The sequence below is a fragment of the Lontra canadensis genome, unplaced genomic scaffold (assembly GCF_010015895.1).
Source record: "Lontra canadensis isolate GAN:19392208 unplaced genomic scaffold, GSC_riverotter_1.0 scaffold4, whole genome shotgun sequence".
Lineage (NCBI taxonomy): Eukaryota > Metazoa > Chordata > Mammalia > Carnivora > Mustelidae > Lontra > Lontra canadensis.
In genome coordinates this window covers 52649242-52668283 of record NW_022630998.1, presented here as the reverse complement: position 1 = coordinate 52668283, position 19042 = coordinate 52649242, and the positions used below count along the sequence as shown (strand labels likewise).

The 19042-nt window shown below is 36.8% G+C and overlaps 1 protein-coding gene across 2 annotated transcripts in view; it reads right to left on the bottom strand.

Annotated features, from left to right (window-relative positions):
* Window positions 1–1001: 1001 nt before the first annotated feature.
* The window catches only part of DHX29 (DExH-box helicase 29), a 48747-nt gene continuing 30706 nt past the window's right edge, over window positions 1002–19042 (bottom strand). For both annotated transcript variants that reach the window (XM_032850558.1, XM_032850553.1), the window contains 15 exons: window positions 16946–17122; window positions 16162–16302; window positions 14109–14253; window positions 13873–13990; window positions 13205–13289; window positions 11352–11440; window positions 10302–10430; window positions 10131–10206; window positions 8955–9179; window positions 7643–7779; window positions 7124–7217; window positions 5253–5555; window positions 4217–4348; window positions 3148–3244; window positions 1002–1296 (listed from right to left, as the gene is read on the bottom strand). In XM_032850558.1, coding sequence (XP_032706449.1) covers window positions 1241–1296; window positions 3148–3244; window positions 4217–4348; window positions 5253–5555; window positions 7124–7217; window positions 7643–7779; window positions 8955–9179; window positions 10131–10206; window positions 10302–10430; window positions 11352–11440; window positions 13205–13289; window positions 13873–13990; window positions 14109–14253; window positions 16162–16302; window positions 16946–17122 — 2004 coding nt within the window. In that variant the 3' untranslated portion in view covers window positions 1002–1240. The remainder of the gene's footprint in view (window positions 1297–3147; window positions 3245–4216; window positions 4349–5252; window positions 5556–7123; window positions 7218–7642; window positions 7780–8954; window positions 9180–10130; window positions 10207–10301; window positions 10431–11351; window positions 11441–13204; window positions 13290–13872; window positions 13991–14108; window positions 14254–16161; window positions 16303–16945; window positions 17123–19042) is intronic.

Sequence of the window (19042 nt, the reverse complement as noted above, 5' to 3'; positions counted from 1 at the left end):
ATGTACTACCTACTCATAGGTTGTTCTGGGGACTAAATCAATATATAAAAACCATTTGGGCACCAGCTTGCACACACCTGGTGATGGGAAACATTAGTTCAGGACTCCACAGTTTCTGTCTCCATGTTACAAACTGAACTTCCTCTAGTACCCAAGCTAGCTCTTTGATCTGACAATGTCCAGTTCTATTAACGGCACTAGCTAATGATTCCCAACTGTAATCATATTTGACTCTTTGTTCTTAACTCCCTTATCACACTGCAGGCAGAAAGTTAAAACTAGAGATTATTACTAAGTATTATTTTTACTTGCACATAAAGTAGAAATTATAGCTTCTTTTATTTCTTCATCAATACTGAGTTCCTGATAAGAGAGTCAAGCAGTTGGATTAGATTACTATTCCAATCTTTCGTCCTTCAGATACAATTCCTACCATCTGGTCTACATAGGTCTATTTTTGAAGTTCTTCAACAATCGACTGGAAATGAAGGGAAAATTCCTCGATATAATCAGAATGTTGTTTCAAAAGATACTGAGACCCTTGAAAAATATCTAAGCATATTTTACTATCTCAAAGTAACTGACTTTACTAATTCAATTATGGGTACAGAAAACGGTTCAAGGGCATTGATACCAAAGCTTAGGATGGAGGAAAATAGTTAAGCCATCCATCCCAAGGTTCACAGTAGTATTAGCCATTCCTGCCTATTGTCTAGTAGGAAGTAGACATCTTTGCACACAGTGTGTATCTATTAATACTTAGGTTTTCATTTTGGTTATAAATATTAAATAATTGATTCTGAAGTTGTTCTTTTCAAGGAAATTTAATTGCAACTGGTTTTGGAGCTCACTTTCTCTTGTGGGTCGAGAAGATCTAAACTCTCCAGATAAGAAGGACTGGTAGAGCATAAGGTGTATACATATGGAATCAGGACACTAAGTTACAGATACTACAGACACAGGCCTTGCCCATAGGCACATAATGATGTATGAAGCATGGATGATACCAAAGGATTTATTGTAAATGTAGTGCTAAATACATTGCAAATAATTATCATTAAAAAGGAACTAGAAAATTACACATGTTTAAAGTATGTGCTTTTTTTTCCATCACCTTTAAGTTATGGCTAGTACCAACATTTTAAGTACTGAAATACTTAATGTGATGGTCCATTTTCACATAATTTCATGACCATATCTTCATCTTTATTTTTAAAGCAGTTGACCATGACATTCAGTTTCAGTTATGATTCTCTGTTTTTATCAGTTCTGTAATGATCTGCAGAATCTTGTCATCTGAGTGGAAGAAAAAAAGCACCCATGAACAAATTCATCACCTGGCTAAATTTCCAAAGTATACACATGTGAACAGCAGGCATACTTGATTAGAAGATTCTTTTATATTAGAATACAAGACTATACCAGAAATATTCACAAGAAACCTAGAAATGTCCACAAATAGTATTTGTTGCCCTACAAATATTGTTATAGTTATTTGACCCTACTTTGACAAGTAGGCCAGTGCCCCAAAACATGATGTGATTTAACTATTTGTCCTTTATAAGGAATTATTTCTTTAAAAATTCTTTTAAGACAAGCGGTTTGCTAACTTTGTCACCTGGCTCAGATATACTGAAGGATCTATAGACTGTTCCATTGTCTTCAGAATATGTCAGGATTTCCACAGTATGGGCAAAGGAGGAGGAACTGATACCAGTTGCTCCATGTTTAGTCCCAACAGAAACAGTAACTTCTAACAGGGAAGGACTCTTGGAGAGGTGTCAATGGGTAAGTGACAGATCTCTCTACACAACAAAAGTATCAAACACCAATTAATCTGACAAACAGAGCAACAGAGGCTACAGTATTTGCTAAGGAGGTTATGTTAACAGATGCTTCTCCTCTTCAACAGTTGTTCTGAGACTGTGACTTCTTAAGAACTTCACTGCTCTTCAGATAGGTGTAATTATCAGGGCTGCAAGACTGAAATTCTGTCTTTACATTAGACACTTCAGTAAGAGAGTGCCCTGAGAAATTCTGATAACTGGGCCCATGGCCTGACACTCAAATTCTTGGGGGCTACTCTGACATTAATTAATAAATAGATGAAGGAAGGAAGAAAGGAAGGAAGAAAAAGAAAAGACTGTCTGCTAAAAGGGAAACAATGACGGGTCTAGAAAGAACCATGAATTATAAGCTCCCTAAGTTTCAGGGTAGTAGCACTAGATCCGTAGCTTCCAACTTTTTATTCTATGAGCATTAACTGAGATACTTGTTAAATACAATCAATCATGCTGCAACCCACTGATCGATTCTTAACATCATTCAAAGTGGGAAAACCAAACTGAAATGCTTTGTAATGTGATGCAATGGGAAGAACAGAGCAGCAAGCAGAAAATATCCTTTTCCTAAAATCCAATTAATCAAAGCTTTAGATACAACTACTATAGTCCGCAGGATATACAGGGCATAGAGAAACACCTTAAATCAAAGCATGAAGATGTAACCAACCAAATCCTAAATGACAAATTTTACCAGTAAAATAATCCAGTTTAATAAAAGTTACTCTATTTAAAAAGGGGGATGGTAGTAGAGGAAAGGGTTATAAATTAAGTGATTAAAAAATAACACACAGGCCTCTCCCAGAAATGAGATTAAATATGTCTGGGGTAGGTCTTTGGACTTTGTATTTTAATATCTGCCAAGAAGATTCGGATGATTTGGGAAGTTTGGGTGGGAAACACTGCACCAGATTAACGGAAAACTCAAGTGTTTACTACAGGTTTCTGTTGAAAAATAATGTACTTTTTAAATGGACTAGAGCTCTACATTTGTGAGAATGGTAGATAAAAACATGTTGGGAACCTCACAGAAAGTCCCTTATAATCAAAATTTAACAATGCTCAGTTTCACCATCCTTTTTCCCTGGAAATGGCCAGAAGTTTAGAAGTAAAGCTTAGAAGAGGAAAGAGTAAGACAATTAGACTGTGAATAATGAAGCAATGTCAAGGAGTCTGATGGAATTCAGCATAAAATAAATTTTATGAAAATAATTTTTAATCATATGGACTGTAAGACTTCAGTGTGCTCTAATGTACTCAAATGTTTAAAAATAGTTTTCCAGCTATATTATAAGCAAATACTTACTTTCAAGGGACATCTTAGGATTTTCAAGCTTTTTTCTTAAAACAGAATCAATGAGAACTCTAAGCTGCTTGAAAATGACAGCTATTTTTACAGGAGCCTGTTGAGAGGAGATGACATATTGGCCAAAGTTAATCCTTGTGAGTGTGAACGTGTTTCAGTAAGTGAAAGAAAGCATGTATACCATGTGTTTAAACACACCTGGACTTGAATATAAAATGTTATTGGAAAAATACTGGGAAATTATTTCCTGTAACTTCTCTTACAATAACTGTGGGAGTGAAGTCTGAAATTTGGGGGAAGGAATTAATAGTCTTACTGAGGTGTAATTTACTAACCTTAAAAATTTACTCATTATTAAGTGTACAATTTGATGATTTTTAGTATACTTATAGAGTTGTGCAACCACGACTATAATCCAGTTACAATTTCTACAACCCTGACCTCTTGGACAGAACTGCATATATTTTTTAAGTTGCATTTAAGTTTACTTCTCCAATCTTAGACAAATTGTGATGGCATACAGTAACAGAATGTATTAGATTTTTTTAAAGCTGGTCACTTGATGGGGTTACAAAGAAATAAGCTTATTGCCGGTAGCAATGACTGGTCTAATTTTTCTGGAGGAAAAATTAAAAGCTGTGTTTTCTTACAGTTGGTATGAAGTAGAAGGAGCTTAGAAGTCTTGTTTGGTTAATAACAATCCATTTACTCAAGAAAGTTATTTAAACTTCTCACTGAATTTAAGTATCTCCTCTATGGAAATTAATCACAAGGTTATCAGGGTAATAAATTTAGAATAATCCATGTAAAGTTAACTAATGAGACATAGTTAACTTAGGGATGGCAAGTTGTTATTACTGATAATGTAGTCTGCAATAGTAGGAATATTATTTGATTTTCGTATTTAACTGATTTAAAACAGTATAGGCAAGATAAAATAAGGAAGTCTTCCACTTTCAGTGAAATTATAGGGAGAAACTATGCAAACACCGATAAAATTTTAAAAATCCACCTCACTGTTACTGTAAGTAGAAAATTTTAATGTTATGAGATCAGCTGTAGCATGTACCTGAAAATAGATCCAGCCATCAATGGAAAGAAGACGTTCCCGGTGTTGAACTTCAATATCACCACCAAAAAGTAAAACTGGGAAAGGGGTTATTAGGGTAGTTTCCCTCAGATATACTCGGGTATACCTTACCTGCATAGGAATAAAGAGAGAAAAAAAACTTCGCAGCCTGAAAATGTGAGACATTCATCTGTTTCATGTAAGCATTTTCTATAATTTGCTCATATAAGATTTATACTAAGTTTTATAAAGCTGCCTTTACATTCTAATATCTGTGCATTTATACTATTAAAAGGCATTTTAAAACATTAATTGTAAGGGCGAATTATATACCTTCAACGTAAATGAAACTATGAACAAGTCATTTTATAATACTAATGCTGTTAATTAGCTCAAAAATAAAACTGTTTCATAGTGTCTGGTTTCTAGATCAATGTTCAGCTATGGTCATTAGTCAGGAATTCCTCAGGTTTTATATTCAAGTGTTATGACAGGGTAATGATTTTTTGACCCAGTACTTCAAAATATGGATCCTTGGTAGTTTATAGCAAGCTACGACTGAAAAGATTTTCTTAATTGTAATCTATAAATAGTTTTAAACTATCTTGGGTTACACTGTGACTCAAACTGCTGCCAGATCATATAGAGTTCTGTCTAATCCCATATCCCTTTTATTTGGAATGCACATAGAACATGTCTTTGTTCTCTTTTGAGGTAGCACCTTTTGTTGAAATCTCAGGGAACTGATACATTATTTTTTTTGAACTGATACATTATTAAACAGTATCTATTTGCTTTAATTGTCTTTACTTCAGGTAGGAAAGATGATAGCATAGAAACCTTAATATTTTTCTTTCACTAAGTGAAAGAGATAGGACTTTTTATGAGAAACTATATACACACAGATTTCAAATATGTAAAAAATAAACTGTTCAATTTGAGAACCAAATATAATACTTGTTGGGGTATCATGACTTGTTACAACTGACTTCTAGAATAAATCTCTGAATAGTGGAATTAAGAATAAGCACTTTACCTTCTCCTGGTATAAGAGCCATCCATAAGTCTGCAAATCTCGATTTACTGAGGATGGATGTACTTGAGCTTTGCCTTGGGCTGTCTCCACAATGCAAGCCAATTTTTCTGTAACATCAACTGATTTTGTATAGATTATCTTCCCCACATTGTCATATAGTCCAGCGGCCAGTACAGCTTTAAGAAGGGCAATTTCTTGGAAGGAAAGGGTCTGTGAGGCTCTGTTTCCTTCCCAGTCATTAGGTGTTGTGGATGATGAAAATCCTGCTGCCTTAACCAACTTGATTAATTCTTGCTTTACATCCTAGATTGGTTTATGTTAAAAAGAGACAAGGTCGTAATTGATTAAAATAGAGAAACTGACAATCCTTTAATATATATTGCTGTTTCCCATCAAAATTGATAGGATGCCAAATTATTTAGTTAACTAGAGCCCAAATCAAAGGAGGAGAAAACGACATGGTAAATCAAGAGTTATCTATTTCCATGTCCCAAGACTTTCTGTGTCATAAAACATGTTTAAAATGTGAGAGCAATAAAAATGTGCCTGAACACATTTGAATTCAATATATTTACTTCAGTGGTAGCTCTCTCCACTCAGAGAGGACTAATACTGATGAAGAACAGGAGAGAAATCTTGGTCCTGGACTGCAAATACTTTGTTCATTTGCCCCCGAGAAGCTACCTTAATTCTAACAATGACACCTTCATTTAATCTAAAATTGTTGTGTAAAATCTATATTTGCCTTTAGTAACTAAGCGCCAACCAGTTTAAATTCTATAGGAAGGATGAGCATTTTTCATAGCAAACAGGATACAGTCGATTAAAAGGTGATATTTACATTTGGATTTCCTTTAGGTTTCTGGTTTGGGGCTTAAGAGACTTTGATTCCAGGTGAGAAAAGGCCAAACAGCTGCTCTAACACCACAGGGGAGCTGAAGAGATGGAAAACCTTGCAGCCCAGGGGAGGTGAAGAAAAGGCACACAGAAGGAAGGAGGCAGGAGGTAGATGGGTGGTTGTAAGGGAGTGGAGACTGAGGAATCCCAGTGAGTTAGCCCAGAGACAGCTGTTTCTTCACTTTATCCCTTTATCTACTTGTAGAAGGACAAAACTCATTCTCCTGCTCTCATCCCAGCCGTTATTTTGAATGACAAAAAATAATGGCTTAAGTTATATGGGAATAAAATATTTAACCCTTTAAGATAGAGGAATTATGTAAGATACACTTTATTTTCTGAATACTTTTATAGCATGTCTGCAGTAGAAACTGTTTGCCTTTAGATGGTGTACTGAACATCATTTCCTATGCACCATGAACAGTAAGTATCTGCAGAGGAGCCCTGCTTTTTGCCATCACTTGTCTTTTTATTTTAACCAAACTTCTACTCTCTCTCCTCCAAGAAATAATTCTGGTCCTCAGCAGTCATCAAAACCTGAGTGATAGGCACAGCTGTCAGGTTTCCCTTCCCAAGAGCAGATTTATACACTTGGTCACCATCAGCCACAGAGTACCATGCCGAGGATGCTTTACCATAGCTATCATCCTACCTGCAACGAAGTAGCTGGCTAATGTTCAGGAAAACAGAGAAGAATTTCACTAAAGGGAACTATGGCTCTTAGGAAAAATGACTAGGTCCTAAACCTTGGAAGCATTTTATGACTATTACATTATGACTGTTAAATACTATTTTAAATCACTGTTTAATACATAAAAGTCACCTCCTACAAGAAACGAAACAAAAAATTACAAATATAGTAATTCAGCAAATTAAATCTGTACTATGTATCAGTCACCACCCTAGGCATTTCTATTTCTACAATAAGCCTATTGTAGGATGGCCCCGAATTAGCAAGCTCTATCAAGACTTACCTCTAGGGTTAACAGAGATGTTCTATTAAGAAAGTTTCTCCGGCAGTATGCTATTTCAGAACGACAGCCACCTTCTTGCCGCGCTTTTTTCCATCTATGTACATAAAATGACCCAAGTTTAACATGTTTTCTTTTCAAACTCTCTGTTTCAGAGGTATTAACCAAAGTAAGCTTTAATGAAATTACAGTCACTTAAGCGGGGAGGGGTCTTAATTGTTGTAGGAGCTACTAACTGAATATGAGTATGAACTACAATATGGAGATTTTTTTGTGTAGAAGAGTAAATTATTAACTCCAAATATGAGGTACTATAGGTACAATACAATGTACATTATTCTTAAATTTTAGAAGGATTATAAAAAAAGCAATCTTTAACATAATTATACCTTGACAGATGAAGTATCTAAAAGGTAAACCTTAGATTTACCTTTTTAATGAAAGTCAAAGATAAATTTTTTTTTTTTTAAGTAAATAACCTCAGTCACTGACTTACTAACTACACCCAGATTATTTCTTTACCCTAGGTATGCGTTGTAGATCGTCAGGTGGTCCGAATTGGCCATAGTCAAAGCTGATTTGGCAAGATCTGCCTCATCTTTCCGACCAATTGGTGTAGTAAAAGGAGACTTCTCGGTCATCACTGCAGCTAGTGTTGCCTATCCATAAATAACCAAAACATTTATCAGTAAAGAGGTATATATGGAAAGGTGATTTGTAAAGGAAAGCAAATCATACAACAGTCCCACTTTCGAGTTGCATGTTTCTTTTCCAATACTTTGTGTTCTTCAATAGCTAGCAGTTTCATTTTAATTAGTTATTGTGGGCTTCACTTAATTTAATTTTAAAAATATAGCACTTCTAGACCATATTTATAAGGAGGTCACATCACCAGAATCAGAGATAAAAACCTGAGTGGGTATATAGTGATTCATAGTCTCACATAGTGAGAAGCAATCCAGAATCATACCTCATGTATCTTGACACTTAGCTTACTGAATTTCCATTGCCTGCAATGTTCTTTAAATACTTACAAAATAATTTGTAATGCATTATGACCCATTTGTTGTTGTTGCAGCTTTTCACATCAACTATCATGACAGAGGTTATTTTTGGACTCAGCACAATTCTGGTGAGTATTCTTAATACTAGAGAAACAGAGTATGTTAAACACTTCTTCATTCTGTTTTTAAACAGCCCTGGTTTGCAACCCCAGAAAAGGCCACAGCCTGGTAAAACTGGGAAGTTGAAATGGCACAGCAGGCATATAGAGCCCAGAGATTCAGAAAGAGGCACAAAATTTGTTAATTCTGAGATAACGTGATAAAACAGAACTGCCAGTAATTGCTGGTTCAGAGAGCTAATGCAGAAAAAGTGAAGTAATAAAGTTTTTCATTTTCCTTAGGAAAGTCTGTGGGGTTCACAGTTTTAAAAGAATCTATCAAGGGGCACCTGGGTGGTTCAGTCAGTTGAGCTTGGTCCAATTCTTGATTTTGGCTCAGGTCAGGATCTCAGGGTCATGAGATCGAGCTCTGGCTGGCCTCTGTACTGGGCAGGAAGCCTGCTTAAGACTCTCTCTCCCCTTCCCTCCCACCAGAGCTTGCTTGTTCTACCCCCCCCCCAATCTATATATTCAAATAAATAAACATTTCAAATGGGATTTTTGATAGCAAAAGTCTAGACAAGCCAAACCCATTTACAAAATAGTACCTACAGTACACTTAAGGGATGAATGGGTATGATTTTGTATATAAATACAAAAAGTTAAAAACTATTTCCAAACTTAGCCAAAATGACAATTAAAGTGAAGAAGCAAGAGAAGCACTTATCTTACCACTGGGTCAAGGCACCCAAATATGGCACCAAAAATAAGCATCTTGCCAATCTTGACATTCACAGGCAGAGCTGCGAGGTGTTGGCCCAGTGGAGTCAGTGTAGGCTCATTTAGTTCACATGCTCCAATTTTTCGGAGTAAATTCATTGCATTGCTGATTACTTGAAGCTGAGGAGGATCTAAGGCTTTAGAGAGGAAATCTTCAGGAGAACCAAGATTGCATTTCTGCACATTTAAAAAAGAGTGATAAATCAGTATGTTATTAGAAATGACCAAAGAGATGGTCAAATTGGGAATAAATTCTGAGCAAGAGACATAAATGTCTCAGTAAGGCTAACCTGTTCTTTTTCTTAAAATTGGGAGTGTATGAGAAACTCTGTGTGTGTGTTAATGGCTGGCATGAGGAAGAGATCCTCTAGGCCATACTTTTAGTTTCTTCATTCCTGATTTTTGCAAAGTCAAAATCTAAAAATTGAAGGGAATTATAGATCTTTCAGAGTAGGAAGCTCCTGGTCTATGTCGAGGTTTCTCTGTCTCAGCACTGTTGTTATTTTGGGCCAGATAATTCTCTAAGAGACTGCTGTGTAATATGCAAGGTTTAGCAGTCATCCCTGGCCTCTACCCACTAGATGCCCATGTAGAATGGCCTCCCCCACCCCCCCCAAGATCTGAAAAGCAAAAATGTCTGAAGACATTGCCAACTGTGCTTTGCTGAGCAATACTGCACCAGTTGAGAGCTAGTTTTAGTCTATTAAGGATGGGTGCCTGTGGTTGAATTTAAGCACAGTGGGTTTACTTATAAAAAGATGGGGGAAAAGGAACCTGAATGGCTCAGTTAAGCAACTGCCTTGAGCTCAGGTCATAATCCTGGGATTCTGGGATTGAGCCCCACACTGGACTCCCTGCTCAAACAGGAGCCTACTTCTACCTCTTCCCCTGTCTCTGCTGCTTCCCCTGTGAGTGCTGTCTCTCGTGCACACTCTTTCTCTCTCTCAAATAAATAAAATCTTAAAAAAAAAAAAATGGGGGAGAGGGTATTTATTAAAGAGTAAATAAAATTCTTGAAAATCTAGAGCAATGTAGGGTAAGAGAATTTTAAGTGTTCATATTTTGTTCTTTTTTAGAAAGGAGTAGTAAAGAATGAAAAAAATTGCATCCGAATTCCTTCAGCATTACCATAATGTGAAGACATAATTCCTCCAGAGGTACACGCAAGATTTCAGGGACAGAATAATCCATAAAGCCTTCAAATCTGAAAAATAAAATCATATTAAACACTTGACCCATTATCAGAAATGCCACACTATAATGACAGATATATTTTTGATTTCCAGTGCTGTGTCATACCTTTCTCTTGTGTACATTCTGAAGCAGAAGCCATCTCGGACCCTTCCAGCTCTCCCCTGCCGCTGCAGAGCACTTGCTTTACTGACAAACGTCTCAACCAAAGAACTCATCTGACTGCTTTCATGGTACCTGAAGAAAAGTTTCAGGACAGAATAATTAGATAAAGAACTTAAAATCTGAAAAAGGTTGGAAATAGGTGACTGTTAAAATTATATTGAAGACAGGCTAAAAAAAGTCCATCATAATTGTGGGCCAGTTTTCCAAGTCATGCTTCATATTTAAATAATTTAGCAAACTTTCCAAACTGAATCTCAGACTGTCAAAAGCTTCAGATACCTCTACAAGGGAAAAAAATTAATCTGGTCATGGAGGATGTTTTATTTTAATGGAAGGCCTATCAATTATGTAACAAGACGTCTTTGAAAGAGTTCGAGAAATGCCTCTCAGTAGTCATATGCATTGCCAAATATTGCTGAAGTTTCCTAATAGAGGAAAAGTGTATATGGATTACAATAGACTATCAAGGAGGTTTTTCCTGTTTTTGCCAAATAAACATTAAAACATTAAAAGTAGTAACCTTTTTATGAAGATTCAGGTAAGGTTAATCTATTAAGTGCCAATTAAAATATCATGTACTTTCAGTTATGAAAAATATTCATGCTCCTCATTTACATAGGAGGCAACTGATAATTATACTTACTGTATTATTACTTGCTCAAGGCTATAGATCAGAGATTTTAATCCAACTCTGATTCTAAAATCCATACGCTATTATAATCTCAAATGTTTTTGTAAAGATATTTTACAAATTTACAAAAAATTATGTTCTGAAAATTTTCTCAGTTTTCTATAAGTAGTGGTATACTAGCATCACTTGTGGGAAAAATCAAGACCTGAAACCTGACATTTACTCTTGAGCATTTTAAAGTTTCTTAAGAGTTTCTCTGAGGCTTTTTGCTTCAGGTAGAATTAGGACATTTGGGATTTTCCCTATATGATTCTGTGATTTCTTCCAAGAATACAGGAGCACCAAACCCTTTTCAAACTTACTTATTTTCTTTTGTTCTTCCAGTGTCAATTACAAATACAACATCTGGAATAGTGATACCTGTCTCTGCGATATTTGTTGCTAAGACAATCTGGAAATAAAAGCCAAAAGATTTAGGTAACAACTTTCAGCAGTGTGCAATCATTTAAACTATACAGTTTGACCTAATGAATTTTAAAAAGTGAATTTCAACATTATTTACAAAAATTCACCATCAACTTGCTTGTTCCACCCCCCCCCATCAACTTGCTATTACTGGGGCACCTGGGTGGCTCAGTGGGTTAAGCCTCTGCCTTTGGCTCAGGTCATGATCTCAGGATTGAGCCCCCCATCAGACTCTCTGCTCAGCAGGGAGCCTGCTCCCCTCCCCCCCCCACCACTGCCTGCCTCTGCCTCCTTGTAATCTCTGTCAAATAAATAAAATCTTAAAAAAAAAAAAACCAAAAACTTGCCATTACTGTGTAATTTTAATTCTTTACAATTAGTTTTCACAGTTTAGCTTGCCAATTAAAATTAGGGATTTTTATTCCAACAAAAATACCATTCCCCTAATTCTAGTCAGTCATTTTAAAAATTAACTAAGTAGCCTGGGAAATTGGGTCAGGAATAGAGACAGCTCAGCACAATCATTCACAATTATTGGGGAAAAAATAGTATGTAAGTAAGAAGTTGTTGCTGCCCTGGCTCTACTACTTACTAGCTCTGTGACTTCAGCCAAGTCATTTTACCTCAGATGATTTCAGATACTTCTACTGTAATGTAGGAGGTAGAAATAGATGATTTCTTAGATCCATTTCTAGTTCTAAAATTCTTAATAGTCATGGCTGAATACTGTAGTCTTTGCATTTTTTCTCGAGTCCTTGGAGGTAAAACATTTAGGAAATTTTCCATCAAATAGTCATTTTCATATCTATCTATCTCAACTCTGTAATTCAACAGTGAATGCTTGTTTTTCTGGGAAAATTTCTAGGAAATAATAATCTGGGTTCTAAGACTTAGATGGGACCTAGTGCTGGTTCTACTTAAAAAAATTTAAAAAAAATTTTTTTCGGGACACCTGGGTGGCTCAGTTGGTTAAGCGTCTGCCTTTGGCTCAGGTCATAATCCCAACGTCCTGGGATTAAGTACTGCATCAGACTCCTTGCTCAGCACAGAGTCTGCTTCTCCCACTTCTTGCTGCTACCCCTGCTTGGGCTTGCTTTCTGATAATTTTTTTTTTTTTTTAAGAGGTAGAATTCTCTTCCTTAAACCAAATCTTGGAGGGAAGCCCAAGTGTTACAGGTCAGAGCAGCCTCAGAAACCAGGCTCTTTTCTGGGAGCTCTCAGATTCCCCACAGTTCTTACACTCTTTTATCCCCTTCTAAATCTGAGAAACTCTCTGCCAAGTGCCTCTTCACATTTAGAATCCTGAATGGAGGAGACATGAAAATACTGAGACTGTTTCCTAACCTAATGGTCTATGTATTAACAAAGATAATCAGGGATGAACAGACTAGAGAACAACAAAGAATCCTCACAGCATTCAAATAGCTCCTGACATCCAACATCCCTCGTGAAAAGGATGGGAACAGTAGTGATTTTTCTTTTTCTTTTCACAAGCAAAACCCATGCCATAATATTTTTCAACTGTCACTCCCCTAAAAGCCTTGTCCCTTTAATAATGCATAATATAAATATTCAAATACTTAAATTTCATTATTGGGTTCACTTCTGATTATGTTAAGCCAGATAGCGTCTGGAGTCTGCCATGCAATATATACACTTAATAACATTTTAATAACTGTGATGTTAAAGAGTCCTAATATTTCACAAAATATTCTCAGATCACACATAAATTTGCTTCATGGAATTTTACCTTCCTGACTCCAGGAGGAGGAAGTGTGAACGCTGCAGCTTGATCTTGAGTTGAAAGAATAGAATGCAGAGCTATCACTTTATATCTGAAAGTTAAAATCATAGTTCTTAGCAAGAGTTTCTCTTTAGAAGACACTGCAAAGAATAACAAAATTTATTTGCAAATAGCAATTAAAAATTTTTTATTGTGAAAAATTTCAAACACAAAAGTTCTGAGGATGATACAATGAAACCACATATACTCATCAAAGAGAAAATACTTCAATAAATTTATATGGAATATAAGGTTTAGAGAATTTAAAAATATGCTTGGATATGGTAACCGTGACAGCAGTAATGAACCATATCAGGACAGATACACTAAACAGCTGATTCCATATGTCTGGGAGATAAACTGCAACCTGTAGGGGTTTTGCTCTGTCCAGGTGGTGGGGAAGGGGAGTCATCGTCTTACTCTCAACCACAGGATTCCCTCTGCTTACTCATAATAAGAAGACAAAACAAAAGGAGAAATAATACCTAAAATTTTTAGTATTAAGTGCTGTAATAGAAATGTTAAAAAACTTAAAAAACTTGAAGGTAAAAAGACGGAAAATTCTGATCAAGAATTTTAATAAAACATTTTTCTATTTCAAAACTACTTGGAATATAATAAAGACTGGTAGTTACCGTTCAGAAAAAAATCTTCTATCAGTTGACAGGAGATCATACAACTGTTGAATATGTGCAAGTCCTGGTAAAAAGATCAATACTGCTCCTTCAATATTTCTGAATTGGGGGCTTCTGTCTGAAATTCAACATAAAAAAGGTAAGGGATAGCATATAACATGTTACTAAAACATCTTCAGTAAGCAGAAAAGTTTTATCAAAACAAATGGAGTCAAACTAGAAAAAAAGATATATACCTAAGTATATAAGAAGTTCCAAAATGAGATCCAGGTTGATTTTATGAGGATTCATGTAGAGAATAGCATGCTGAGTGCGGCTGCTGTACTTGTGATAAAGTGGATTTAAATCAGCACTTGGTCCAGTATGAACTGGTACATATTCCTACAAAAAACACAATCAGAAAAAGGTGAACAAAAATATTATGTATTTTTATAAGACAAGGAAAAATGATGTATTTGCAGTCATTCAAAACTGTTTCTCGGGGCGCCTGGGTGGCTCGGTGGGTTAGGGCCTCTGCCTTCGGCTCGGGTCATGATCCCGGGGTCCTGGGATCGAGCCCCACATCGGGCTCTCTGCTGGGCAGAGAGCCTGCTTCCCTTCCTCTCTCTGCCTGCCTCTCTGCCTACCTGTGGTCTCTGTCTGTCAAATAAATAAAAAATCTTAAAAAAAACAAAAACAAAAACAAAAAACTGTTTCTCGGGGTGCCTGGGTGGCTCAGTGGGTTAAAGCCTCTGCCTTCGGCTCAGGTCATGATCCCAGGGTCCTGGGATCGAGCCCCACATCGGGCTCTCTCCTCGGCGGAGAGCCTGCTTCCTCTTCTCTCTCTGCCTGCCTCTCTGCCTACTTGTGATCTCTGTCAAATAAAGAAATAAAATCTTAAATAAACAAAAAAAAACTTTCTCATTTTGAGAAAATAAAATACAAAAACAAAATAAAACCATTATTTTGTTAAAATATGCTAAGAGTACAGTTTTTAACAGTGGAAAAAGTATAAAATTTCATGTCTTGCCTATTTCATTTCATTCAACCTCAATTGTAAAGCAATACTTTTAATCTTGTCATGTACAGACTAAACTAAAGAACGAAGAAAAACAGAACACTGTATGCATTGTTCTGTGGCAACTAAGAAGCAGGCCAGGAGAGGTCATAATAACTTTTTGGTACGTGGGTGGAGAGGCAGAGGGGGAGAGAGAAAGAGAATCTTATGTAGGCTCCATAGCCCAGCATGGAGCCAGGTAAGGGGCTCGATCTTGTGACCCTGAGATGATGACCTGAGCCTAAACTAAGTGAGGCACCCAGGTGTTCCCATAATAACTTTAATAAGTAGTTTATATTGGCCTCATTCCTACTAGATTCTACTTTGGTTGTGAATTTCAATTATCTCTTTTGAAATACCTTTAATTTTCTGAAATCCTTATTTAGTTTCTATCTCTGGAGTTTTAGGCAAAGATTTTAGTTTTTGCTTTCTCGATTTATCTGCTTAACTAGAAAATAAAGTAACTTCATGTATCCATCAGATTGGATATAAGCATGAAATATCACGGATACAATAAAAATACTGGATATAGTACCACTGGTTAAAATGTTCGGTAATTTAGCTTTTATGATAGTTCTGAAAATAAACATGTCATTGAAACTAACTCTTTAGGAAGAGCCGTGTTTGTTCTAGATAGTTTCACTATATAGCCAAGGTTGGCTCATACTAGGACAGAGGCTGCTAAGGAAAAATAGCAAGGATCTCTAGATTTTAGGCCTGCCTCATCTTCAATACAAAAGTTGTTCAGATGGGGCGCCTGGGTGGCTCAGTGGGTTAAAGCCTCTGCCTTTGGCTCAGGTCATGATCCCAGGGTCCTGGGATCGAGCCCCGCATCGGGCTCTCTGCTCAGCGGGGAGTCTGCTTCTCCCTCTCTCTCTGCCTATTGCTCTGCCTACTTGTGATCTCTATCAAATAAATAAATAAAATCTTAAAAAAAAAAAGGTGTTCAGATAAAGTAAAGAAAATAATTACAAATTTACTCCTAAATAATTAGTCGTTGCTATGAAACAATAAAGACTGCTAATGTATATGGTAATTGATTTTTTTTTATCTTTATGGCCAAAATAGTATAAAATATCATAAACCAAATATTAAAGAAATGACCTTTAAAATTTGTTCAAAATCTTATTTCTTCCTTTTTCTACCAAATTATACTCGAATTACCTGAGCCAGCCATTTGATTTCAAACCTCTCATAGAAGATTATACCCTGGATATCAGTATCAGATGTCTTTGAAAATGTTTTCTTTTTACCTGATATTTTTTTATTCCCCCTGCTTTGCTTGTAACATTAATGGTAATTTCTTCCTCCTCCTCCAGAAATTTCTGACAGTATTCAGAGTCTTTCTCCAGTACAAAGCCTGTTTCTTCTATTATATCTTCAAGATGAAAAACCTACATAGATTAAGGCATTTAAATGGTGAACTCAAATTCATTTCAGTAAATACATTTTAAAAAGAATGAGGGGATTGTTATCTTTTCAATGTTACCAAATGTTAATATAGACTACTATGAGAAAAGCTTCTTTCTACATTATTTGGGAATGGAAAACTTGATTGATAGAGATGAGTTTGTCCCTAGAAGTCTCAGGATAAATTAAATTATGGTGTCTATTTTTTAACTTGTGAAAACCAAGTAAATGTCTTTATGAACTGAACCTAAAGGATAAACATTAAGAATAGAACAGGCAGAAAAGAAGCATCACAAACAAACCTATATTTGAGAGGTGGGTGAAAAAGGAGTTCTTTATTGCCAGGCAGTAACCCTCACTCTGGTTATGATGGTTTTGACATGGAAGTGTGTCTTCTGTCCTGTACTTCTCAGGTACGTCCTTCAGCAGAATCCTTCCTTCCAGCCCACCCACCCTCAATCCAAGCAGCACCAGCCATCTGATTCCCGAGCCATCTCCAAGTCCTCTCCTGACTTGCAGTACTGTAAGACTAGGTATGGGCTCAGACTACCTAGAGCCTATCTTCTGGGGAAGCTCCCTGGTAGGAACGTAGTTTCTGTTCATGTACACATTATAAAGAAAACTTACCTCAACAGGATAGCTTCTTCCTGAAATTCTGAGAATTGGGCAGTGTGTGAAATATGTAGAAAACTTTTCACTGTCTACAGTGGCACTCATTAGAATCAAGTGCAGATCAGACCGTTTCTGTAAAATTTCCTTCAAGATAATCAGTAAGAAGTCTGACTGGACACTTCTTTCATGAACCTAGTATAAACGGAACAAAAAAATCATAAATAAGCTCTAGTAAGAGGCTCAGATAATCAGATACTCAAATCTACTAAAAGTTAATATTTCAATATAGTCAACACATGTGGAAGCAGAGAGAAGCTTATGTTTCAATAAGGTAGATCATCAGAACTGAAAATAGAGTCACCCTCTAAAACTGAAGCCATAAAAATCAGCATATAATGAACAAAATTAGCTATGATAGTAGGATGCAAGCTTAGGAGATGGTCTGTAAGTGCTTGGTTGTAGCCAAGCCAGGGTGACTCCTAAAGTTCTGCCACTAATACCAAACTGTACTGTCACCACTATCCCAAGACGATGGTTCATGCATTATGTAGAAGAAGGGGGGTTGATGGTAGGGATCTAGCAGGTCTCAATGAGCTGTCCGTGAAAAACGGTTTTAATGCCCTTCTGGCACACACATTTTAGGGAAGAACATAACAGATATGGTATACAGAACTCTATCTTTTGAATGTAACTATCTTTCAACTCTGTGTATTCTTATTTCTACCCCATTTTTATTTTGTAAGATTTAAGGCAGCCCACAAATATGAAGTACATCAAGATAAATTAAAATGTTTATAAGGGAGGCAGTAATGAGTAAGTGTTCAGGTTCTGGAATCAATTACTTGCGTTCAACTCTTGGCCACTTGCAGTATGACTTTAAGAATTTTTTTTTTTTAAGAATAAGATTTTATTTATTTATTTGAGAGAGAGAGAGAGAGAGACAGTGAGAGAGGGAATACAAGCAGAGGGAGTGGAAGAGGGAGAAGCAGACTCCCCGCTAAGGAGGGAGCCTGATGTGGGGCTTGATCCCAGGGCCCCAGGGTTAATGACCTGAACCGAAGGCAGACGCTTAACGACTGAGCCACCCAGGCACCCATGACTTTAAGAATGTTAAATATTTCTGGGTCTATTTCCTCTTCTATAAAACAAGAATATAATAATATAAACTCTGTAGAGTGTTTGTGACAGCCCATGCCAGATCCTAGGAATGTACAAATGACCAAGATCATTCTCTCCACTTCAGTTTACAGTCTAGTAAGAAGATACTGTACAGGAAGTTTTTTTTTTATTTTAAAGATTTTATTTATTTATTTGACAGACAGAGATCACAGTAGGCCGAGAGGCAGGCAGAGAGGGAGAGAGGAGGAAGCAGGCTCGTTATCGAGCAGAGAGCCCGATGCGGGGCTCAATCCCAGGACCCTGAGATCATGACCTGAGCCGAAGGCAGAGGCTTTAACCCACTGAGCCACCCAGGCGCCCCAAGCATGCAACTCTTGATCTTAGAGTTTTGAGTTCAAGCCCCACATTGGGTATAAAGATTAGAGATTACTTAAAAATTAATCTTTAATAAAAAAGTCTTTAAGTAGGGGAATCCTGCAATCTGACTTTCCTTTTGAAAAAGATGACTGGCAGGGCGCTTGGGTGGCTCAATCAATTAAGCATCTGTCTTCGGCTCAAGGCATGATCTCAGGGTTCTGGGATCCAGCTCTGAGTGGGGCTTGCTGATCGTCGGGGAGTCTGCTTCTCCCTCTGCCTCCCCCGCTACCCCCCGCTTGTGAGCACGGTCTGTAATAAATAAATAAAATCTGGAGCTTGGAGCAAGATAGCTGAAAAGTAGAAGACCCTGTTTCAATTGGTCTCCTGAATTGAGGTAAATATCTACCAGAACACTCTGAACACCCATGAAATCAGCCTGAGATATAAGATTATACACTTCAGGATCTCTACGGGGGCAGGAGATCATCAGAGGAGAGGTGCACCTTGACTGGATCGTGACTGATATATTCAGCTATACATTCCCTCAACCACCTCTCACTAAAATGACGAGGAGGAGGAATACCCAACAGAGGAAAAATTCAGAGACTGTAACCTCTGCCACAGAACTACTGGATA